The following is a 26,404-nucleotide window of genomic DNA, read 5'->3' on the forward strand; positions in this document are numbered from 1 at the left end:
AAGCTGTTATGTTGTGGGAAGGGGAGATCCCCAAAAATAGGGTGAGGCACCTTCCATGAGATCACAAAAGGCAGGTCCTGGATCCAACCCCTAATCTTCTGTTGACTGACATGTCCTATAGCCATAAACCTATCTGTGCATATTATTTGTGTAATGAATTTTGCTTATCTTCTCTGTTTCTCTTTATGTGTTAACTTAGCCCAGTACGGTTTAGGTTCTATCAGAAGTATTCTGATATGCAGTGGGCCATTGACAACTTCTATCTTGGACCTGGTTGTGTAGACAACTGTAAAGGCCATGGAGACTGTCTGAAAGAGCAGTGCATCTGTGATCCGGGTTTCTCTGGTCCAAACTGCTACTTGACTCAAACTTTGAAGGTAATCTAGATATATATTTGGTGCAGACAGTACTGAAAAATATGTATAACAGAAAAGTATGTTTTGGAAGTGTTTTAAAAACTAGGTTCACACCTATACTAGAATTAAGCTAGTCACACACGTACCAAAAATGATTTAAAAATATAACAGTAAATCTTTCTGTTTATCTTTGTTTGTATCTCTAATTAAACAAATGTGATTCTAGTATTCCAATAAAATCTACCTCACATATAAAATAACCCTTGACACACTATAGGAAAAAACACCCCACACTCATATTTTCCTAAGCTACTTGTTTAAAAAGGGGGCAGGGGGCGGGAAATCTGAGTTAGTGACCAGATTCTCCAATGTTACAATCCTTTTAACAGACTTTCCTGAAGGAGCGCTTTGACAATGAAGAAATTAGACCAGATTTATGGATGTTTCTGGAAGGAGGCACTGCTTGCATGGAATGTGGGATTCTAGCAGAAGACACCGCTCTGTATTTTGGAGGCGCTACTGTGAGACAGGCTGTCACTCAAGACTTGGATTTGCGGGGTGCAAAGTACGTCAGGTTATTCGATAGAGCTGAACATAGCTAATACATTTTAATAAAGACTACCTTTAAATAATGACAGAGCAGCAATCTAGATCGGTGTGGGAACAGACAACGCTATATTAATTTTTTACCCTTGAGCCACCTATTCAGAGTCAAGTGAAGAAAGAAGGCAGTACTTATGCTCCCAGCTGACCAAATCAGTTCACTGACCGGTGTGAAAAGAGTTGTTAAATCATTTTCATCCACAATTTCATAGCTGTAGAAGACATAATGCATATTGTGAGCTGTTGCTACTCAGTAGCTTCAATCCTGCATGCATTTTTGGTTGAAATCAATAGTTTTGAGTTTATTAACTAGATGCAGAAGTTCAGCCTAGAAAATACAATATGTAAGCAGAAGCAGGGTAGATGAGGAATGCTTTGAAAGGCTCAATACAATTGCTATTGTACAGGTAGACACATGGGCAGTTAGTGCTCATCTGGTTTCCCAGATGGAAAGGACAAAAAGACTGGTCGGGGGGACAAGACAGAACTGCTGTAAATGAGATTGGTATTTGAGAAACCTGAATAGTAGTTCCAGCACATTTCATAACCACAAAATGCTCTTAAGTCTTATGTTGAAGCCCAAAATCTACTCAGAAATAGCTTTAGTGATGAAGATATTCTAAACTAAATCCCATTTGAAGGTACTTCATATAGAAACGTGGCACTCACTTAAAGCAGCCAGCTTTAAGCCTATGTATAGGGCCCTAAAATGGGCAAGAGTGTGTCTCCTAACACCATATCAAAGATAGTTTAGGGAAGCAGCTATCAATTTCAGAAAATCTGGGCTGCTTCTAATCCAGTGTTTTGTGTTTTCTGAGAGACTTTTTTTTTAATAATTACATTAGCAGGTCCCAATAGACGCATAATGGCAGACTGTATAGTAAATTTCTAGGATGGATTATTGAACAGGTTTCTAGTTTCTGTTCAGTTTTGTTTCTGGAGGCATCCATGCTAGAAAACCTGTATGGATTACTAATCCATGCCTTACATTTTGACATTAAAGGCACTCATATGATTGCTTAAGAAGTCTTTCTAAGAGTGCAAGAAGTTATGTTGGAAGTAGCTCTCAGAAACTGGTCTTAGTTGACAATTACCAACAAAGGGCATAATCGAACCAGCAACTAATGAACAATGGGATTCCCAAAGATGTCATGTGAAAGAAGGAAGAATGTGTGCTATGTAAGTCTTATAAGGAAATGCCCTTGCACAGAATTTCACCTCAGTGTTACTGTAGGGCAAAGGACCTACTCACTTTGGTCCTTCTGGGTCACAAATGTCTTTATTAGCACCTTAACAAATTGGCTAGATGTTGCAGCCTTAATAGCTGAAGCCTCCCTTAGCTCCCATCAGTTTTTGGCTGGGGCTCTAGCCTCAGCCATGATTGTTAGGCCTAATCTTAATTAAAATAGTTGAGAGTTGACTGCACATACAACTAAAATCCGGCTTCTTTCCCCCTTCATAGGGGGAAAGAAAGGAGAGAAAGCTAATAGTTGACCCCCTTACCAAAGGGCAGCAGGACAAGCCTCAGAAGTATGCAGGACTGAATCACTCAGCAGCTTCCTCCCAGTCCCCACCCACTCTCGCCTGCCAGGAAAAGCTGATTGGAGACAAGAGCTTTCCCCTGCAAAGCCCTGAGAAAGGCAGCCTTTTTCAGTGGTCAGCATGGAAAAACGCTTATCCGCAACCCAGGAGAGGGCCTGGGGAAGAAGCTGTTGTGCTGGATAGGGAACCCCTGCAGGCTGGAGGTTCTCCATTCTTGGTCTAGTGACTGTGGACCCATTTGACAAGCAGTGCTACCCCCACTAGGAGTGAAAGTGAGCCACCTTGATCAAGCAGCAGTTTGCAAGAGCAGTGGAGCAAGGGATAGCCCCATTGCGCATCCCCACCTGCCCCACTTCAAAGAGAGGGACAGACAGCTGGCCATGACACATTGTGTAGAGCACCTGTTCATCACTGCTGCCACCCTGTTACAGGGGCAGGAGGAGGAGCGAGCAGGCCCCCCCACACACACACACACACAGACAAAGAGGAAGAGCCAAGTGGGCATCTGCCATGGAGCGCGGTGCAGAGTGCCTGGCCACGATTGCTGTAGCTGCACCATGGCAGGAGGTGGAGGCACATCATGTGGAGGAGCCAGGCAAAGCATAAGCAAGGGAACTGCATATGCCACTGCTTATCTGTGCAACCTGTGCTCACTCGCCCTTTGTTAGCAAGGACTCTTAGCTGTCTAAGCTATTCGCGGTGGCAGAGGTCTTTGCCAGCCAGCCACCAAGGATTCCCTCACACCCATTGCAGCAGGAATAAGGAGTGGCAACATATCAGGTCCCCAGTAGGTAAGTGTGTTTGGGATTTATCCATTAATGTATTTTTGTCCTGTACAGTGGAAGGAAAGAAGGAAGGAACAGGAAAGAGATTTAATAGTGAAGTTTCTTTGACTTGATGATCATGCAGAATATGGAGGCATATGGGTAGGACTGGGGGAAATGAGAAGCAAGAGGACAGCATGCTCAAATTTTGAATTGTTAGTATGCGTTCTAGGTGTTTCTCTCAGTCTTCAAGATTTAGCTCCCTCCCCAGGGTCTCTGTAAGTCAAATCTCCAGCTCTAGATGTGTAAGGCACCATGCAATGTACAAGTAACTATTTTACATGGGCTTATTTTGAACTTTTTATAACATATTGTAAGACAATTACATTTTTTAAGTAGATCTATTTTTATGGTTTTATTTTATTATGTTTCTATTCTGCCTTTCCTTCAGGAGATAAAGATAGCATACAGGATTCCTCCCAACCCCATTTTTATCCTCAGAACAAAACTGCAAGATAGTTTAGGCTGAAAGGTTGTGACTGGCCAAAGGTCATCCTGTGAGGAATGTTGGGATGGGGGCAGGATTTGCTAGTCAGCCTCAGGCAGCAAAATATTTTGGCTGGCCCTGCTGGGAAGGGACAAGTGTTCACTAGTCCTATTCCAAAGTATTTGGGACCTGGGAATCCTTATGATTTCCTTTCCAGGCAAAGAGCTTCTAATACAGGCCTCATATAACCAGCAAAATTTCAGGGATCAATAAGGACTCAGTACAGCTTAGTTTCAATTCTGTATGTATCTTACTCATGCCGTGCAACTGACCTAAGAGTTCTTACTTGTTAAGAGTCAATAGTGCTTCCTTTAGTAACACTTGTGTGGGAAAATATTTACTATTTTTTGGTTCCATTTGATTTTATGATTACCCCACCAATATGTTTTCCTTCAGATTTTTACAATATTGGGGAAGAATTGGGAGTGAAAATAACATGACAACATGTCACAGACCAACGTGTCGGAAGGAAGGAGTTCTGCTAGATTACTCAACAGATGGAGGCAAGTGTCTATTTTAATTATATCTAATAAATATTTCTGCTTATATTTAAGCTCCTTAACCTTAGAAAAATATGCTGAGGAAGAGCTTTGCCTGTAGGGGCTGAATTCTTGCTCTCAAAATGTAGCTCCTTGAAAGTTCTAGTCCTCTAAAGTCACTGGTTGTAACAGTGAGCCCCTCCCTACCCCAGTGCACTCAGTTGGTATTCCCCCCACCCATCCTCCCACTGTTTGTGCTAGCAGTGCAGGTTGTGTCAGGGGGGCAGTGAATCCTCCCTGCGTTCCAGTAAGAACTCAAAAGGAACTAACCACCTTGAATAGCTTTAGATAGCTGCAAAGGAGCTTTGCACCTTGGATAGCTCCTTCAGAGTTTTGACTGGTTCTGACTGAAACCCGGGGCAGATTCACTGTCCCACTGACATCAGAGACACCAGCCTCCACAGTGTGCTGGTAACACACATTAAAAAAATCACATGACAGCTTAAATATTTGCTATATGAAAGTATAAGCCAGTGTAAACAGGCCAGTTGATTGAAACCCTTACGTTTATCCAGATATTTTGGATGTCTTTCATGCCGTTTGCATAAAGTTGTACCATTTTAAGAAATATATTTTCATACCTTCATTACTCCTGTCCTTGAACAATGTTTTCCTGCATTCCAGAAGGAATGGGATGAAATGTTCTTACTTGTACTGACATTTCTTATTAAAGACACTAGAACTGCTTATTCTTAAGGGTTATTCAAATAAGTAAGAATTCTTCATTGTTATAGAAGTGTTATTTTGGGGGGAAATAAAAAATGTTATGTTTATTTTTCTACTCATTGTTTGAGGAGTTCTTTATTTTTCATTGTTTTTAAAGCATTCCAAAGACTGTCAGCATTAATAAATGGTTAAAATGAAGCATTTCCACTGTTTTGGTATTATGATGTTACGAGTCATAGTGGGATGCAGGCATACATGATTATTACTCCAACAGTTCTATGCAACCCACTTAATGCAAATCTTTAGAATCAAGGTATTAGTAGGCAAGTGCTGTACAGCCCATACCTTACTTTCTTTTAGAATAACTCTTGGGAACTAGATGATGATGATGATTCTAATTTTATAGAAGGGCATATATCATTATGACTGACTCAGAGCCACTCACTGAACCATGGTGGAGCTGCTATTTGAATGCAGGTCTTCTAGACCCAATTCAACATGGACTCTAATTGAGTAGTTGATTAGTTTCTTGCTTTACCTTGAATCCTTGTAATGTAGGAATATCTTGGACATTGCTCCATGAGATGGATTATCAGAAATACATCTCGATCAGACACGATTACATACTGCTCCCAGAAGATGCTCTGACCAATACAACCCGTCTGCGGTGGTGGCAGCCATTTGTGATTAACAATGGAATTGTGCTTTCGGGCTTTGATCGTGCTCAGTGGGCATTGGATAATGTACTGATCGGAGGAGCAGAAATCAATCCAAGTCAACTGGTAGATACATTTGATGATGGTAAGGGTCAAGTGGATAACCATTTTTTAAAACTTGATGTTATGTTGACTGATGGAATGTCAAGGTCGTATCTGCATTTTTATTTAAACAATGTATGGGGAGCTTTTTAAAGAAATTGCTCCAATTTTTCAGGGTGTTTTGCTCATATATGTTAAACACTTTTTAAAATTAATGTTATTATAGAACAATTATAAGGGCGCAAGCCTGTGGGGATAGTTGACCGCCTCTGAACTTGGAGGCAGCCGACTATCCAATGCAAGGTGGGTGAAGCACAGAGGATATCCCCTCCTCAGCACTCCAGCTGCCCTGCATTTGCAGCTAGACAGCCAATTTCGTGTTGGAGTGGGGGGAGCCTGGACAGCACATAGGAAGCAACGTAACAATGCTTCCGCAGTCTCCTCCCCTCCCCGCCCCCGGAAACACCCCCTTTTCACCCACTCCATGCTGCTCTTACGAGCGCAGAGATGGGGATGAACCATGCTGCCTGGGAGAAGACAGGGAGTGAGGTTTCTGGGAACCAAAAAATCATGAAATGGAATAGTTTTAACACAGTTTGTACTGTCCAATGAGATCATGGCTGATCCCAAAAGTCAGCAAGGTTAGGCAAATGATGGAGCCTAGAAATACACAGAGGGGCCCATAAGGTGAGTGTGCCACCACTCTTTCTTTTCCTAAGACTTCTGGGAAGGTCAGAAGCAATATAAGTCTCTCTGTCACTACTTCTGATGTTCTGAATGTCCAGCATGAGGTGAGAGATCTCACAATTACACACCCCTTCTCAGAGATCTGGTGGAGGAGGTGTGCTAATTTACAAAGAGTTTGACCACAACTTTGGATAGACTGTGGCTAGGATGTCCAGCTTTATCTGCCTGTCAATCTGCTTTTTGGAATATTTTATCATTATATCATGAATATCCCCAAAATGCTTTCTCAGTTCGGTGTGTGCCTGTACATTATGAGACTTCCCATTAACTTTTGTCTAATTGATATCAACAGAAGGCATTTCCCATGAAGAAAACTGGAGTTTCTATCCAAATGCAGTCAGGACTGCAGGATTCTGTGGCAACCCATCATTTCATCTCTACTGGCCAAATAAGAAAAAGGATCAGACACACAATATCCTGTCCTCTCGGGAACTCATTATACAGCCAGGATATATGATACAGTTTAAAGTAAGAAGAAGCTTCTCTTCATTCAAAGTAAAATGTTGACTGAATCAGATTTGCCATGAAATTCTGACAGGTCCAAGTGGGAGACTGAGTTCATATTACCATCAACTATTTATTGTATATGGCTTATTGGAATGTACGGGTCACATTAGTGCACCTAATAATAGCATTGTAGTAACATCAATACATAAGTGTTATTTCAATTCAAAGAGTACTGTCCAGTCTTTGGGAATAACTAGAGGAAAGGAATGACTTATTGGGTTCTGTTAACCTGAATGGCAATGCTTCCCCTGAAGGAAGCCATTTCTGTTCTCACAAGTGGGATGTCATTATCGCAGTACTGCCATTGCTAGGGTGTCGATAAACTGAAGAAATGTTTAGACTGTCTATTTGGTTGGAAATCTTGGGTTTACACATGCAGTGATCTGTCAGAATGGGCACTGAGAAAAGATTATTCCAGTCAAGGGAGAGTCAGAGAGAAATCATGTCAAAGCTGGTGGAAGAAAATTGTAACACATTTTAATTGTTTCAGATTGTGGTTGGCTGTGAAGCAACATCTTGTGGAGATCTCCATTCTGTAATGCTGGAATACACCAAGGATACTAGGTAAATCACAAAACGTATGGTCACAATGGGAGAAGTAAATTTTAATGGTTCTTAATTTTTTATTTTATGTACTTACTATATATATACACACACACACACACACACACACCTCCCTCCCTCAGTACTCATAAAACTTTGTTGTTCGGTCATTCAGTCGTGTCCGACTCTTCGTGACCCCATGGACCATAGCACGCCAGGCCTTCCTGTCCTGCGCTCTCTCCCGGAGCATGCTCAAGTTCATATTCATTGCATCAGTGATGCTATCTAGCCATCCCATCCTCTGCCGTCCCCTTCTCCTTTTGCCTTCAGTCTTTCCCAGCATCAGGGTCTTTTCCAGAGAGTTTTCTCTTCGCAATTAGGTGGCCAAAATATTTGAGCTTCAGCTTCAGTATCTGTCCTTCCAATGAGCAGGCAGGGTTGATTTCCTTTAGGATTGACTGATTTGACCTCCTTGCAGTCCAGGGGACTCGTAAGAGTCTTCTCCAGCACCACAGTTTGAAAGCATCAATTCTTCGGCGCTCAGCCTTCCTTATAGTCCAGCTCTCACAGCCATACGTTACTACTGGGAAAACCATAGCTTTGATTATGCGGACCTTTGTCGGCAAGGTGATGTCTCTGCTTCTTACTATGCTGTCTAGGTTTGCCATAGCTTTCCTCCCAAGGAGCAAGCGTCTTTTAATTTCATGGCTACAGTCACCGTCTGCAGTGATCTTGGAGCCCAAGAAAATAAAATCTGTCACTGCTTCCATTTCTTCCCCTTCCATATGCCAGGAAGTGATGGGGCCAGATGCCATGATCTTAGTTTTTTTAATGTTGAGTTTCAAACCAGCTTTTGCACTCTCCACTTCCACCCTCAACAAGAGGCTCTTTAGATCCCCTTTGCTTTCTGCCATTAGGGTGGTATCATCTGCGTATCTGAGGTTGTTGATAATTCTCCTGGCAATCTTAATTCCAACCTGTGATTCATCCATCCAGGCATTTCTCATTATGCACTCTGCATATAAGTTAAATAAGCAGGGTGACAATATGCAGCCTTGTCGTACTCCTTTCCCAATTTGGAACCACTCGGTTGTTCCATGTCTGGTTCTTACTGTTGCTTCTTGACCCTCGTACAGGTTTCTCAGGAGACAGGTAAGATGGTCTGGTACCCCCATCTCTTTCAGAATTTGCCAGAGTTGGTTGTGATCCACACAATCAAAGGCTTTAGCATAGTCAATGAAGCAGAAATAGACGCTTTTCTGGAATTCTCTTGCTTTCTCCATTATCCAGCAGATGTTAGCGATTTGATCTCTAGTTCCTCTGCCTCTTCAAAACCCAGCTTGTACTTCCGGGAGTTCTCGGTTCGCATACTGCTGAAGCCTAGCTTGTAGGATTTTGAGCATAACCTTGCTGGCATGTGAAATGAGCGCAATTGTATGGTAATTTGAACACTCTTTGGCATTGCCCTTCTTTGGGATTGGAATGTAAACTGACCTTTTCCAGTCTTGTGGCCACTGTTGAGTGTTCCAAATTTGTTGGCATATTGAGTGCAGCACTTTTAACAATATCATCTTTTAGGATTGTAAATAGCTCAGCTGGAATACTGTCGTCTGCGCTAGCTTTGTTGTTAGTAATGCTTCCTAAGCCCCACTTGACTTCACTCTCGAGGATGTCCGGCTCAAGTTCAGTGACTGCACTATCATGGCTATCAGGGACATTCAGATCTTTCCTGTATAGTTCTTCTGTGTATTCTTTCCACCTCTTCTTAATCTCATCTGCTTCTGTTAGGTCCCTGCCTTCTTTGTCCTTTATCATGCCCGTCTTTGCACAGAACGTTCCCTTGAGATCTCTAGTCTTTCCCATTCTGTTGTTTTCCTCGATTTCTTTGCATTGTTCATTTAAAAAGGTCTTCTTGTCTCTCCTTGCTATTCCCTGGAACTCTGCATTCAGTTGGATATATCTTCCCCTTTCTCCCTTGCTTTTCGCTTCCCTTCTTTCCTCAGCTACTTGTAAAGCCTCATCAGACAGCCACTTGGCTTTCTTGCATTTCTTTTTCTTTGGGATGGATTGAGTTGCTGCTTCCTGAACAATGTTACGGACCTCCGTCTATAGTTCCTCAGGGACTCTGTCTATCAGGTCTAATCCCTTAAATCTATTCCTCACCTCCACTTTATATTCATAGGGGATATGATTTAGGTCATACCTGAACGGTTTAGTGGTTTTCCCTAGGTTCTTCAATTTCAGCTGAAATTTTGCAACAAGAAGCTCATGATCTGAGCCACAGTCAGCTCCAGGTCTTGTTTTGACTGACTGTATAGAGCTTCTCCATCTTTGGCTGCAAAGGACATAATCAATCTGATTTCGATATTGACCATCTGGTGATGTCCATGTGTAGAGTCGCCTCTTGTGCTGTTGGAAAAGAGTGTTTGCTATGATCAGCGTGTTCTCTTGGCAAAACTCTATTAGCCTTTGTCCTGCTTCATTTTGTACACCAAGGCCATGCTTGCCTGTTATCCCAGTGATTTCTTGACTTCCTACTTTAGCATTCCAATCCCCTATGATGAAGAGGACATCTTTTTTTGGTGTTAGTTCTAGAAGGTGTTGTAGGTCTTCATAGAACCGATCAACCTCAGCTTCTTCGGCATCAGTGGTTGGGGCATAGACTTGAATTACTGTGATGTTGAATGGTTTGCCTTGGATTCGTACTGAGATCAATCTATCATTTTTGAGATTGTACCCCAGTACTGCCTTTCCCACCCTTTTGTTGACTATGAGTGCTACTCCATTTCTTCTAAGGGATTCTTGCCCACAGTAGTAGATATGATGGTCACCTGAATTAAATTTGCCATGCTTGTCCATTTTAGTTCGCTGATTCCCAAGATGTCGATGTTCAGTCTTGCCATCTCATGTTTGACCACCTCCAGCTTACCTTGATTCATTGATCTTACATTCCAGGTTCCTAAACAATATTGTTCTTTACAGCATCGGATTTTCTTTGCACCACCAGACACATGCACAGCTGAGTGTCCTTTCGGCTTTGGCCCAGCGGCTTCACTCTTTCTGGCACTACTTGGAAATACCCTCTGCTCTTCCCCAGTAGTATATTGGACACCTTCCGACCTGAGGGGCTCATCTTCTGGCGTCATCTCTTTTATCCTTGTGATACGTTCCGTGGGGTTTTCTTGGCAAGAATACTGGAGTGGGTTGCCATTTCCTTCTCCAATGGACCACATTTTGTCAGAACTCTCCGCCATGACCTATCCGTCTTGGGTGGCCCTGCACAGCATAGCTTATGGCTTCACTGACTTACGCAAGCCCCTTCGCCACAACAAGGCAGTGATCCATGAAGGGGTCATAAAACTTACAAATAGATTAATATACCCAAAGAGTAAAATCCTTCACCCACAGAGCAGTCCAAATATAAACATAAGAATGAATAAATAAAATGAATGAATGAGTAGCTAAAGCTGGCCTAATACAAATAAATAATTGCATATCTATTTGAAATCTGATTAGTATTCTTAGATGATTCAGTAAAACTGAGAAAAGGGGCCTATGTGATCAGAAAATCTGCAGGACTAGGCTGATTCCTGCCTATCTTCATATGGCGTATTATTTTTCTGTAGTTGTTTGATTCTCTAATAATACTGGTGATACGGCTTAGCAGGGCAATATGATAATGCCTGTGTTTGGACATCACGTTAAACTATGGTTTAGTAAGATGTGAATTAACCTGGCATCCTCCTGGAAACACACACTCCGCCCCTCTCCTCTCCTGTGGCTGGGAGGAGGAGTTTGAAAGCTTGTCCTTCTACTTTTGTTTAACCAAGCTTGCAGTGTTGTCCAGTTCCAAGAATCTGGTAAATCCTTGGTATGGTCAGTTTAAACAAGCTGGCTTCAGAAACCATAGTTTGACATTGGCTTGCCTGAGACTAACCACAGTTAATGTTAACCACAGTTTGTTGGCCCAAGCAAAATGACAAACAACCATTAAGTGAAAGCAGAACTTTCAAACTCCTCTTCCTCCTTAGCCGAGGAGGACTGGGCAGGGGGAGCCTATGTGAGCCGTGTAGGAGGCTAGGTTTATTCACATCTCATTAAACCAGCCTTGCCCAATGTGGGATCCTCTAGATGTGTTTGGCTACTGCTCCCATCATCCCCAAACAGTGTAGCCAGTTGCTGTGCTGACTTGGGATGATGGGAGCTGTAGTTCAATGCACCTGCATGGTGCCATGTTCAGAAGGCTACATTAAACTATAGATAGGCAATCTGGTGCCCTTCAGAGGTTGTGGGCTACAACTCCCATTAATCCTTTACCATTGGCCATGCTGGCTGGGGCTAATGAGACTTGTAGTTCAAAACATCTGGGGGGCACTGGGCTGCCTGCTAAACTAGCATGATATCCTAATACAGCAAATAATTTTTTATGCCTGGAAGGGCAAGTCTCATTTTGTACTAGCTTCTGTAGAACATTACCATCTATTGTCAATTCAACATTTAGCTGATATAAGCCATTATTACAGTGTAATTATAGAAGACTAAATCAATATCAGATCAAATTCACTAGTCAAGCAAGGAGGAAAGGCTGATTCATGTATATAGCTTGATGACTTATCACTTAATTACCTTCGCTGAATGTCTTGTTGTTCAGTCGTTAAGTCGTGTCCGACTCTTCGTGGCCCCATGGACCCATAGCACGCCAGGCCTTCCTGTCCTCCACTCTCTCCCTGCCTTCTTTGAGAAGTATTATAGTTTGTGGGAGGATGTGAAATGATATGAGAGCTCTGTCTGTTATGATGGCCATTTCACACATGCACATTATCACTTGACATTGCAGTTATTGAGTGAGCCATGAACATGCATGTGGAACTCACTCGTAGAATTCGCAGGCAAAATCTCCTGTTCAGAGGGCCCGTTTTTACCAGATTTATTCCAGTACTTCTAGACAATGCTCCTATGTTCTGGGCTAGGAAAAGAAAATCCACGATTGATCAAAGAACACAGAACTTCACTGTTTGTCTGTTTGTAACTTCGAAAATATTGTTTAAGATAATTTTTAAAATACACACATTTCCATGAGCTTTAGTAGGTACTTGGCTTTTTTATTATTGTGTTCACTTGCCCTAACAATATTATTTCCTTTACTTCCTTCAGGTCAGATTCATGGCAGCTCGTCCAGACGCAATGTCTCCCATCCTCTTCTAATAGCGTTGGCTGCTCCCCATTTCAATTCCATGAAGCTACTATCTATAATTCCGTCAATAGCTCCACTTGGAAGAGAATAACTATCCAGCTGCCTGATCATGTCTCATCCAGGTAGGTTACTGAAAGGTCATTTCACTGCATTGCTATAACATTTCATCGTTTAGCTGGCACTGGTTGGTGGTTCACAAGAAGAGACAAATTAGAATAATTATTAATTTGGAAATAGTTCCCCTTAGTAAAAATAAATAGTGCCTACCCTGTATCTACCCTGCTGAGGGCTTCAGACAACATGATGCTTCATTACTTATGATATATTGGGGGGAAATAAAATTTATGGTTTTAATGCCCTGTGTATTCTACAATCCCTTGAAATAGAGGTTAGAAAATGTTAGAACTGTAATGCACAGAAGGTAGTGGAATGCTGCACAAAGCTGCATAAACCTTCCACTTTTATTACCCACTGCCTAATATGACTGTAATGTATGCCAATATAATGTGTTACTATTATATAGCAAACTGACATTGTGGGTTGGGGGACAATTGTATTTGTAGTGCAACTCAGTTCCGGTGGATTCAAAAAGGAGAAGAACCAGAAAAACAAAGCTGGGCTATAGATCACGTTTACATTGGAGAAGCCTGCCCAAAACTCTGCAGCGGCCACGGATATTGCACTACTGGAGCCATTTGCATTTGCGATGAAGGATACCAAGGTCTCACGTTCCATTTTTTAAAAATTTAAACCTAGCCCATGTAAACTTGGACCATGTAAACTAATTCAGTATTAAATCGACACAAAGGGTGTGCAATCGAAGAGTAAGTCAATCATTGAAGGGCTGCTGAGACTCCTAGGCAAACTCAGTGTGAGAATGTTCAACTGATGTCTGGAAATATAGGTAATTCTTAATTATGAATATAGAGAGCACATTTTACCTGTCAGTAATTGTGCTTCACGTGGAGCTACACTTGGATCCTCCAACTTCATCTAACATAGAAATGGATGTTCTTGCTTGCGGAAATCACAGTATACCCACAGTGTAAATGGACTTGCAGTATATATTTATGGAAGCATTTTTGTTTTCAATTTTGAACTGGAAAGATTCAGTTCTGCAAGTGTGTAGCCATCCAGTGACAATCTGATGAAGTACCAAAGTATCTATATGTGAAATACCATCTGATTAGTTAACTACAGTGATGAGTCCCTCAGTAAGGGCTGAAAGATTTGGCTCTTAACTATCTTATATCCCAAACGCCACTGGTAATAAGAAAACAACACACGTGGTGTTTTGTTTTGTTACTGCTTGCATAAATACTGTCAGATTAGTTAATTTCTGGTTCCTCAGATGTGGTAATAACTATTTCACATTCAGAGAACCTCTAGAATTTTCTTTAAATCTCTTGGCTGTGTTTATGGTATGATTACGTATTAAGGATAGTATATGAGCACCGTTGGTAAGATTTTATCCATATTCCCAATAGGAGTTAATATAACCAGTGGAATACCAAATGCATTTTTGCTGTGATTGAAAGGACCATACTTTTTGAAATTGTTAGATCTAGCTGACAAAGACGAAATCACTTAATAAAATAAAATCTCAAAACAATTATGATTCAATATGGCAAGCATTCTAAAGCATATCTGCAGAATAGTAAGATGTTTGATTTACCACCTTAAAAAAATTCTTTTCTATAATGCAGTAAAACTAGAGAGAGATAGGATGGGGAAATCTCTTTTGTCCTTTACTATATGGTATTTGAAAATAAACAGCGTGTACCATATTAGATCATATAATGGAGATCTTAAAAGTAGCTTTCAAAGTTCGAAAGTGGCAGGAGATGAAGAGCTTAGGGCACTGTTGATGTAATATTTCATATAGAGCATCCCGAGCTGACACATTGCTTCCACCCAGGTTCAAGGACTTCATTTGAAGCACATCTGTTCTTAAAACATGAACATAAATTCTTCATTACAGTACCTCGATGCTTGTCAATGCTATAATTTGTATTTATTCTTTTTAGGTGATGACTGTTCTGTTTTCAGCCACGACCTTTCAAGTTATATTAAAGATAATTTTGAATCAGCAAGAGTGACTGAAATGAACTGGGAAACCATTCAAGGTGGAGTTATAGGGAATGGGTGTGGACAGCTGGCACCATATGCACATGGAGATTCCCTGTATTTCAATGGATGTCAGATAAGGCAAGCTATAACTAAGCCCCTGGATTTGACCCGAGCAAGGTAATTCATGTTATCAAGAATCTGAAATGCTGTCTTTAAAAATAGTGTGAAAAAATTAGTGCATTATTGAATGCAAATGGAAATTAGTGGTAGGGATGAGTGGGAGTAATCTTAGGAAGTAAAATGTCAGGGATTGTTTTGCAACATGGGTCCTATTCAGTTGTTCACTCCACGCATTTGGTCTATGTGTGGAGGGAAGAATTGGCCCATACCCACTGGCCCTGCCCTCAATGTTGCTGTGCCCCACTGACCCCAGATCCAACATCCATGCATTCATTCAGCAAGATGTCTGAAAAGGGGCACTTGCATACATACAGCATAGGTGCTATACCCCAGTCATACAGAGCACCTAACCTCATACAGCAGTGCGAGCAGAGATACTCCTTTTCAGATGTACCACTGAATGTGCAAACACTGCAGATGGGGTCAGCAGGCATGGTCCTGTTCTTCAGTCATAGCATAGACTAAATGCATAGGGGGCACAACTCTGAATAGACCTATAAGGTCAGCTCACTGAAGGGGCAGGGGGAGTGTTTCCAGACTAACAAAAGGGGAGGGTGACTCTCTGAACATATTCTGTACAGAGAGTACTTGATGCCAGGTGGGTGGGTTTCGGTGCTACTTGGAAGGTCAAGCCAACACTCATGGCTCTCAAATATTAAGTAATAAGTGGCAAGGTGCTGTCGTGATTGCATTAGGATGCAAGGGACTGTAAGTTTTGCATGTCCAAGAGTTTCATAACCTTAGGCACAGCAGTTTAGGATGCTCTCTTTTCCATGTCAATAGAAAGTGGTGATTGGCCTTGCAAACACACCTTGTCCTGGATAGACAGCCCTTGCTAACTAGCCATCACAGACAAGAGAGAGACTGAGGGGATCTCTACACCTCAAATTTATTAGACATTCATGGTTGCTCTCTCACTGAATTGTGCAGGTCCATTACATGACATTGTCATTGTCCAGTCATTATTCCACTATCTCCTCCCACCTATCCTGTGTTTTCCTCAAACGGAAAGAATGGGGTATTTTTCTAAATATGCGCAAATGGTACGCCATGTCCTCCCCATGTATTTCTCCCCTAGCGTGAATGAAGTGCTGAGTGTGGTTGTTGGGGGCGTGGTCATAATGTCAAGGTGGTGACGAAGGTCTGATGGGCGTTCAGCCTTCCCGCTCCTGTGCCATTTTGGTTTCTCTCCATTTTCAGCCTGCCTGTTCAAAACAGAGCGACAGAACAGCAGAGCAGCAGCGAGGGGGGTGGCAGAGCGGAGCAGCAGCAGAGGAGCTGAGCGGCAGGGACTGGCCAAAAGCATGGAAGAGGGAGGCGGGGCCTGGGGAGATGGGTGGGGAGGCTGTCCGTGTGTCAGTCTCCATCCACCAGTAATGTTCAAGGGGAGGGAAAGGGGCAGGAACCTAGGAGCAAGTAGCACTGAACCTGGAGTGTGTGTAATCCTCTTCATGGAAACATAACTCTATGGGAATGGCCATCTACAGAGAAGGAAGTGCATGTAAAGGGAATCAGTTGTGATCCTGCATTTAAAACGGAAGTGGAAAGCCCCGTTTTAAATATAGGATTTTAGGCTGGTGTAGAAATCCCCTGAGAAACAGAAAGGGGAGTGTGGAGGACTAATGGAAGTGAGCTGGTGCTCTCTAGTAACAGACTACATCAGACTACACACGTGCCTAGAGGTTTATGAAATAATTAAGAAAGAATTATTGGGAAGGATGTAAAATGTTGTGTGTGTTTTTTATAATGATCACTGTTTGGGAAATAATTTTGCACCGAGTGTATTAAGATCGTGGATTAATGTATTTCTTCTCTTTTATATCACTTTTTCTCGTGTGTATGTGTTTTCCAGCAAAATAATGTTTGTTTTGCAAATTGGAAGCCTTTCACAAACTGACAGTTGCAACACCAATTTGAGTGATCCTAACACCGTGGACAAAGCAGTGTTGCTTCAGTACAGTGTAAATCACGGAATTACATGGCAAGTCATTGCACAGCATCAACCAAAGGACTTTATTCAAGCCCAAAGAGTGTCGTACAATGTACCACTGTAAGTACCAGGTATTACACTACAATATTACAGCAGGAAATCCATACGAAAGGAACCCAACCATTGATATTAAACCATTTTTAATTAAACAAAATAAATTATTTTTTAATTGATCTATGAAATAAAAGCTTTGACACAAGCTATTATTTTCTGAGTTAATATAGGTCTGTAGTCACTCATAGCATTTCCACAGATGACACTAGAAAAACTTGCAGAAAATACTATAATTTATTTATTTTATTACATTTCTATACTGCCCCATAGCCAAAGCTCTCTGGGCGGTTTACAGAAGTTAAAGCATTAAAATACAATATAAAAAGTTTAAAAGCTTATAATGTTTAAAGTTTATAATGTTGATCTTAGTTACTAGTACTAAGGCAAATAAATAAACCTTAGACTAGGAGCCATCATTCAGCAGCAAATTCAGGATTCCAAATCGCTTGCCAAATTGGTCTGGGGACATTTGCGAAGAAGACATGAATGGGGAAAGGGGTACTTAATGCTTCTTTGACCAGCTAGTTTTCTTCTGCAATCTCTCACATCCATTTTTACTGTCCTAAGGCTATTTTCCAGTCAAGGGGACGGGGGGAATAGCTACAGGGAGGGGTTGCAGAGAAAAAAATGACTGGCGAGGAAAAGGTTTAACACTTTTGTAAACTACCACTGATCTTCTGCAAATATCCCCTCATCCCCACTTGCATGATTAGGAATCACAGCAGTTGCTAAGTAACTCCAGTGTCCCAAACAACTGTTTTGTACCATAGCAGCTAAAAGTCTATTTATACTATAGGGTTGGGCTACCTGGCCTTGGTATACCCAGTTCTAGTATCATAAATCCAAAAAATGTTATAAAAAACTGTTATCCCTTGATAAATCTTAAAATGGTCTTGCAGCTCATGACAGTTCAGACAATGCATCTGGCTTTTATTTAGTATTTATCATTTGTGTATTGCCAGATACATTTTAAACTTGCTGGTCTGCATCTTCTGGAATAAAGTGTGATGTACAGATGAAAAAGATAAGACCACAAGACCTAGACATTTAATGAAATCCAGGCTGCATTTTTATGATGCCAGTATATCTCTGAGAACTACAAGAAATGCCTCAAAGACAACCCGTAGTGCACGCTGTACATTTCTTTTCTCCTTTCTGAAATGACTCCTCTGTCTGTCACTTTAGGGAGGCACGAGTGAAGGGAGTGTTACTTCGCTGGTGGCAGCCCCGCCACAATGGCACAGGCCATGATCAGTGGGCTCTGGACCACGTAGAAGTTGTTCAGTGAGTATCAGCATCATCTCATATCACCCCAATCTTGGGAAGTACTGGTTATCCCCCAGCATGGCACAAAGGTTCAATTTAGTAAGGAGCTGCTTCTATTTAAAAGGGGGTGGGGAGATGTTTTGTTTTGAGGTCAGGTGCAAGGGAGAAGGAATGGGGGAAAGATCCATTTAAATTGCTTTTGAATGCTAGTGTACTTGTGCATCAGTGCCGTATGCAGTGGCAGTATAAAAGGATGTGTGCGTTCAACAATTAAGCTGGCATGTAAAGCTGACTTGCATTCTTGCAGTATGATACAAAGTAGCAAGATCGTGTTGCTCTTATGCAGAGTAATATTGAGTTGGGCTTCGGCATTAACAGCTAATGACTTGTTTCCTCTCTCTTTTTAGTAAGCAGGATACTGTTCAGAAACAGGGTTCATTATAGCAGGGTTCTATGGACAGAGAGCACTATATTCATTCCCTTGCCACAATTTTACCAAGTAAAAGTAACTTTGCCCTTTTGATTCTTCTCCCAGCTAAAATGGTCTCAGTCTCAGAATAACCAGTTTATGCTTATTACATCACATAAAGATGATCTACTTTTTCTCTGACAATTTAGTTCCTGAAATTCTATTGTCATGACGGGCTGGGATTCATCGCTACACTGGTTGGCTGAGAGAGGTGTGCCTTCCCAATAGATAGGTTCAAATGTCATTTTATTGAAAACTTTTGAAGAGTCAGCCTGATAGAAACTGAAGCTTAGATTACTTTTTCAAAAATTCAATTTAGCTGTTAATCTATTTGTTTCTTGATTCACATTTAAATTAGGGCTGGAAATATTAATTAGAAGTATTCATGGGTAAGGTATTTTTCTCAGTAATTATAATTTTTTAACAGCACTTTACCTGTGGGTTGGGTGCTAGCCCTGATTCAGCTAAAATTAGTTGTGATTAAGTTTCAAGTTAATCACAGTTCAGACCCATTAAAAGCAACAGGATGTACTCACAACTAACTTTAACTGGGTTGGAGTATAGATATAGACCTCCTGCCCCATTCTCTCTTCCCCCCAGCCCCAGAATGGCATGGGATGAGGCAGAGGGGATTGCAAATGCAATGGGAATTGGTTAAAAACTGGGTGGAGGTACCTTGCATGAGCTCCGGCTTGCACAAAGTGCCTCTGCCTGGTTTTCGCCAATTGCATCCCATGCCCTTCTGGAGGGTTCCCTGACCCTCAGGAGCAGCTTTGTGGGGGAACGCTGGGGGCTGCACTGGGGAAGAGGGGCAGGAAAGTACTGTTGCTGCATGTCCATCCTTCTGCTCACACAAATCAGGATCCAAGCCATTGGGTTTAAATAGATGGTTTAACTCACTTTGTGGGTTAGCTGAGAAAATCTCTTACCATCACTAAATAGCCCCAAAATGTCTATTGCATCTTCATGCACTAATATTTAAATTACACCACTGTTGACCTATTTTAAAGACAGTTAATTTACTTTCAAAGCCCCTCACTTTAGTCTACCACCGACAGCCCTAATTTAAACGAGTGAAGATGACAATAGCAACTCAGATGACTTCATCTCCACTTAAGCCTCTTATGCGCTGAAAGGCACCTGCTTGCATGGCACCCTTGCCTACCACAAACTGCAGCCTTTATCCAATGCTAAGTATTCGTTCATGTTTGGCTCCCCCCCCACACCACTTTATTTTACACACCTTGCTGGGCTCTGCCTCCATAACATCAAAGATTTAAGTTTCAAGTAGAAAGATGGACCTTATTCTTGACTTGCCTGTTGAATCTGATGTACATTAAGGGATAAAGAATGCTCAATTACATAAATAAAATACTACATTTTGATGAAGTTCTTCTATTCCAAATGAGGCTAGGGCACAGGTAGTTTTGGTAAATCCCAACTCTCCCCTTCAAGATGTACTTCTTTAAAAAGTAATGGAAGGAAAGGAGGGTGGGGATGGGAAAAGAGCTTTCATATTAAAGCAGGGAAGGGATATTTCTTACCATGAGATCTGTCTTTATTCAGGGTTGGCAAACAGGGGCTTTATTTTAGCTCTAACATATCAGGAATGTAGAAGCAGTTGTAAGTCATGGAATGGAGCAGGGAGAAATGTTAATTGCGTACTGCACGATTTAATACACTTGGCTATCTAACGGGGCCCCCCAAAAGATACTTTAGTCCAAGGTCTAAAATAACCTAGCTCCACCACTGGCATGGACTAGACCGTTGCCCTTCCTGGCCCCAGCAAAGTGTTCTGCCTGCTCCTGCTTGGGCCCTGAATTGACACAATGATCTCTGCCCTTGAGAACAACTAACGTCCAATCTGGAAAGGTTAAAAAAAAACTTTTCCTGACCAATATGCCAGCATTATTGCCTAGAACAAAGGTTATTACTACGCTCATAAGCAATATACTTTTCTGTTATGATTATAAATATATATATATGTATGTAAAGAATTAATTACAAAGAATTAGAATTTTAGCCCTGTTAGTTATAACTGGAAAAACTCTTTGACTCCCAATATTGACTGCAAAAAAAGTAACATGCAAAGGAAGGCAAAAATATGGTTCCATCAATAATACCCTCCAGCTCATGCAATAAAGGTCTAGGAAATCTGTCTGAACACAGTATAATTAATTCCATATTTAGCTATGTTTGCTATAATTCCATATTTAGCTAAAGTACACTTGACAGCTAATGGTTGAATTAATTATCAGAATAAAAGCATGTACAGCTACCAGAAAGTTTATTCAATCGCTTTTTCTTTAGTTGTATTTTTGATTGCAGAATCTTTGGTTGGAAAGACTTTTTAGGTTAATCACTCACTGGGACATGTGTTGGGGGTTCTTTTAGGATAAACACCTCTTTCCTCTTTTTCCAGGAAATTATTTTCTCTCTTTGCATTCCTGTATTTACTCTCTATGAATAGTCTAGAGCCCACTTTGTATTCCCAGTGCATGTCTGTACTTCCCTAACGGAAGCTCACAGCCTGCTGCAGTGGAACCACACACTCTTTTCTGCATGTACTCCTTGAAGAACCATGTACACTTTGTGAAGAGAGTAGCCCCTATGGGTGTTTTAAGAAATAGTGGTCTCTGGTCAAATGAAATTAGTGATAGAAGGATGAGGTTTGGTCTCAAAATTGTTTTTACAATATCAGTCTTATCATAAAACCAAACACTGGAACCAATAACATTATGGATTTGGGCTTTAGGCATGTTGTTAATCTTTCCACAACCACCACCATCATGCTTTTCATGATTTAAATGATGTCATATTGTAGCACAGATGAGTTTTAAAGATTTTGTTGCAAAGAAATGTTGTGCTTTTTCTTTCTTGAAATAGAATTAATATTAAACTATCTTTTAGCAGTAACAACATTCATTCATTTAGACAACCATCTTCCTTTGCTTGATCTCTTAGTACAGAGCTGTTTTTATATTACAGGAAAGATACCTACTCTAGCATAGGAGAGAAATTGTTAAAATATTGCAAGGCTGGGCTTCTCTACACGAGGTTGTTAATCTGCTGTTATCTACTTTCGGTTTCATCACAGAATTGAGATCCGAGCACTACACAAAGAGCATTCCTTTCCTGCTTTTCCACCATATAACCTCTAGTGGAATAGCACAAATACACAAGTGGAAAAAGCATTTTGTTTCGCTTTCAGAAATAATACTGCATTTTCCTTTCTCTAAAAAAAAATCCACAGAAAGTGCTCTTTAAAAACTGGAGGGTCATGACATCATCTAAAGAACCCGTAAACAACTGTGAATAGGGAATGCCAAGTCCACAATAAATGTCTCGTGTAGAAAAGCTCATTATGCTAATTTTCCCATAATTTATGCCAACTTTTAGTGTGATCTAGGTTGTATTTCTAAAACGATTTATGCTTGTTGAATTATTTGAATAATGAAACAAACAAACATTTTAAAATCAGTAATTTGTTCAATTTTTATTTTTAAAAGAGATGAAAAATCCTATATTGCCTCTAAACCTCATCAAGCTTTTATGACTAATGACAGTGCTGCATGCACTGAAATACATTTTCTAATTTGTGTTGTATTTCATTATTTGCTGTCATTGGTTTTACACTAGAGTAAGGTAAGTAATTTCACTACCGCAATAGCAGTGTAGCCATTATACTTTTTCAGTTACCAGTTCATTCACTTAGCCAATGCTGATAATTGTGATTTGAAACTGAAACTTATCCGCTTCAGTTGTACCTTCAGACATGGGAGTGTAAACTGCTATGTCCCCTGAAAGGCACAATCCTAGCATTCTGGGTTGTTCAATGCCCTTGTTAATTGGAATTTTGTTCATCGGAATTTTAATTGGAATTTTGCAGTATATGCTCAAGAGTGTAGTTGAATACTTCCCTTATTTAAATTTTCACAAATTTTCAAAAGGCAAATGTACAGATTCATATTTCTAATCTACCAATAGGGGCACCGAAGGGAGTCAGAGTTAAACTGGGCTGCTGTAATCTATTTTATTGCTTAAAGGCAATAAGAAGTGAATTCAGATGAAAGAGTTGGAAGCTCACTTTCCATTGCCCAGGGAGCATAGCTTGTGGTGGAATGTTCAAAACACACTAGGGCCCTTCATACATTATCCACATGAAGGAGGCTCTGTGCAAAGACAGGGGAGTGGGGCTGTGCTGGCTGGCCCCAGTGTCATGCACAGCCCTTGCCCTGCCCCTGGGACATCCATGAGTTGCCAGCTGCTTGTGCATCAGCTTCCACATGATTAAGAGTCCCATTTGTGTGGAAGCCCAAGCACGAGCAGCTGCCCAGGCATAGACGTTTCCTTCTCCACGTGTCCATGCCAATGCATGGACATTAAGGGAGCAGGGCTAGTGGTCTACCTGGGAATTGGACCAGCAGTCCAGCCCTGCTCCCTGGACATCACATGGAACCCCTTCATGTGGATAATGGATGAAGGGGTCTAAAGGGACCATCCAATCTCACACTCCCATCCCTCAGACACACTCATTTATGCAGGTACCTGTCCAATAAGACAGAATGAGCACGTGCTCAGAGTCCACCGGTCTCTCAGGTGGAACTAGGGTTGCCACCTCTACTAATGGGAGTAACTGCTGATTTGCATATATTCACTGATTTGCCAACAAGTTGGACCAGGCTGTAATTATAGCAGGATCTGGCCAGATGGCAGAACTGCAGTCACCCAGTTGATTACGCAGTGGACTCTGGTCCAGACTCGGAGATTCCTGCCTTGAACTGGAAAGCACAATGTGCCCTCTCTTTCTATTATCAGCACCTCAAATCAGGCAGGGGATCTTACCTGCTAAAGCAATTTGTGGAATTATACCTATTTTCATTTCAAAGATTACTCTGAAGAAGGTGTTGCTATAAAACAATTATTTGAAAATATAGCAACCTACTGACTGTGGATTTCACTCAAATGAAATCATGTTTCCATGCCTGAAAGAACATAACACCACATTTTCCCATTTGATAAAAACAGACGGTTCTAATTCGGAGGCTGAACCACTGAAAACCACCAGTTATGTGCAGTTCTCAATGTTATTACTAAAATAATTGCTATTGGAATAAAAATGTTGCTCTTCTATATCATGATGATCTGACACTATTCTTATTATAAGGCCTTTCTAGATGAAAATGATATGTCCAAATATAAGCCATGCATTTTGTATAGTCAGGGTCCTTGAGTTTATTCCAAGGCTAGCTGCAAATTAGCACCCTTTCCAGAGTTCCATTTTTACTGCTTTCAGTATACTTTGGGTAGAAAAGCAGTCTGTAAATATTTAATATACATATGGCCCAGTGAATGATCGGAGGCTACATGATGCTGCTTTATGGTTAAACTTTAGGACATCTCAGCCTGGTAAGTGCTGAGGAGTTGCACATAACCCTGCTGAGCCTTCCAAAGGAAGAACAGGATGTAATTGTAATAAATGTGTTCTCTGATGTACACACAGAGCTCCTACATGCATTGGGGTCCCTAACTACTTCCGTTGGTGAAAACAATCCGCATGTACAAAGGTACCTAAGTGTGGACTGGCTTTCTCTATTTCTAAGGAGGCAGGAAGAAGCCCTTCCAAATTTCAGTCATTAACCATCACTCCATTGAGGCATGTGTCTTTCTGCTTGGTAGGAGCAGGAAATACATAAAGCATCAATAGCCTAAACAATAACTCTTGCCTGGGCTGTATCACTTTATCTGTCTGGGGTTTATCCGTGGTGCAGATGGGGGCTCATACGATTGAATGCTTCTCCATACATTAACTGTCTCTACACATATGTTAATATGTTAGGAGAAAGACCAGCCTAGAACCCTTCTCTTTGACATCTAGTTTTCTATAGGAAGCAAATGTTCTGTTTTGAAGAGCATTCAGTCATGTGAGTCCCCACTTCAGATCTGAAGTGGTATAGCCCAGAAACCAGGTTTACCACCCCAGTGAGAAGTAGGCCAAAAGACCATTATTTTCAAAAAGAGGGCATTTTGACAAACTGGGCAATAGGCAGTTTCGTTTGGCTTTTATTATTTGGCACAAATAGTTACATTCTAAATTTTCTGCCTCATTATTTGGAAATAGGATCATTTTCGGTTCAGTGGTGTTCTGAAGGGATTCTGAAACAGTGATGTTTTCCTTGCATAGCAGATGCTTACAGCCCAATTCTGTGGTGAAAATTGTGGGGTTTCCTGCATAACTAAACCAGCATCCAGTCTCTGCCAAGGATGGCAGAGCACCTTATCAAGAAGTCTTCCCTACTATAGATAGGGCTAGTGCAGGTTGTTAGAGTGCTACCAGAAGACAACAACCTCTTTTGCAGCAACTCTGTCTATGGACTCTGATCCAAGCTTTGGCACAAGGTTACTACTGGGAATACTGGGCTAGCATCAGGCCCCAGACATCCCATCCTATGTGCCACTGTTTTAATGCATAAATTCATACGATATTAAGCTCATTTATCTTGCTTTGAGATATTAATATTTATTTGTTCTTACATATCGGCTGTTTAACATTTGAAAAGTGTCTGGAGGAAGGCCAGGTCAAATTGTATTTCGTCTACATGAGCAATCACACCTATCCTCAGGCATATGCTGAACTAGACCACTGTAATATGTGAGCTAGGACATCCTTGATATGGCCAGTAGCAAATCCTGTGATTGTGGTAGATAAGTACCATTAGATAAAGTACCATTATGGTAAAGGAATTGCTGCTGGCAATATCCTTGATCACCTTTTTTACACACTCCATCCACTAGGAACAGTATGAATTGCTGATATGTGGCTGGCAGAAATGTGTTTATTTTTACTTCTACAAACAGCACTAACATCCGCTAATGAAGTGACTAAAATTGATATATAGAAGGGAAGGCATATGGGTCAAAAGGACCCCCTGGGGACATTAGTCATTACATTTGAATTAGTGTTCAAATATAGACTATTAATATAATAGTCTATATTTGAACACACCTCACGTGATTCCTTCACTGGAGGAAGAATTATTCTACAATAGGGCAAGAGTAGGTTTAACTCTCATCCTAACAGTATTCTGAGAGCAATACTATATTTTCTGCTAGTTATTAATGGCCACCATTACTGCCTATAGTCATTGTCTGCCATTCCCATCTACAGCATAAAGTAACAGGGGGCTTCCAGACAGAGGGTTCCTAGTGCTACCCATCAGAGGGCATTGTGCAGCAATTCCATCTTCTTTTCCTTAACAGATTTTCTGCAGTAAGAAAAAAGATGGGAATAAGTGGTGGGAATAAATGGGAGTGTTACGAATGGAAGACAACATCTGGACCTCCCGTAAAATTCTACAAATGAGGCAGGGTGATGGCTCGATAAAAGCTTTGCCTGGAAACACAGAGGCTGTATTCAGGAACATAATTAGGGATGGGGTGAAATCTAACTATGCACGAGTGACTGCGCTGTCAGGGGTAGGTTTTGCCCACATGTCAATGATGTCATGGACTTCAGGCCCATTCATTTACAGAACTGAATTGTCAGCCACACATTTGGGAGAAAGTAATGTGGCAGTGTTTGTCTACCATCTAGAGGACAAGAGGGTGC

The 26,404-nt window shown here is 41.2% G+C and overlaps 1 protein-coding gene across 1 annotated transcript in view; it reads left to right on the forward strand.

Annotated features, from left to right (window-relative positions):
* The window catches only part of RELN (reelin), a 429,656-nt gene that overhangs the window by 400,857 nt on the left and 2,395 nt on the right, over positions 1 to 26,404 (forward strand). The window contains exons 53-63 of the mRNA XM_084811492.1: positions 200 to 377; positions 746 to 921; positions 4,209 to 4,315; positions 5,576 to 5,818; positions 6,815 to 6,990; positions 7,520 to 7,593; positions 12,727 to 12,888; positions 13,330 to 13,487; positions 14,794 to 15,013; positions 16,869 to 17,066; positions 18,246 to 18,344. Coding sequence (XP_084667618.1) covers positions 200 to 377; positions 746 to 921; positions 4,209 to 4,315; positions 5,576 to 5,818; positions 6,815 to 6,990; positions 7,520 to 7,593; positions 12,727 to 12,888; positions 13,330 to 13,487; positions 14,794 to 15,013; positions 16,869 to 17,066; positions 18,246 to 18,344 — 1,791 coding nt within the window. The remainder of the gene's footprint in view (positions 1 to 199; positions 378 to 745; positions 922 to 4,208; positions 4,316 to 5,575; positions 5,819 to 6,814; positions 6,991 to 7,519; positions 7,594 to 12,726; positions 12,889 to 13,329; positions 13,488 to 14,793; positions 15,014 to 16,868; positions 17,067 to 18,245; positions 18,345 to 26,404) is intronic.

This window comes from Heloderma suspectum, chromosome 7 (genome assembly GCF_057233095.1).
Source record: "Heloderma suspectum isolate Gila_16-S chromosome 7, 16-S_ref, whole genome shotgun sequence".
In the NCBI taxonomy this organism is placed as follows: domain Eukaryota; kingdom Metazoa; phylum Chordata; class Lepidosauria; order Squamata; family Helodermatidae; genus Heloderma; species Heloderma suspectum.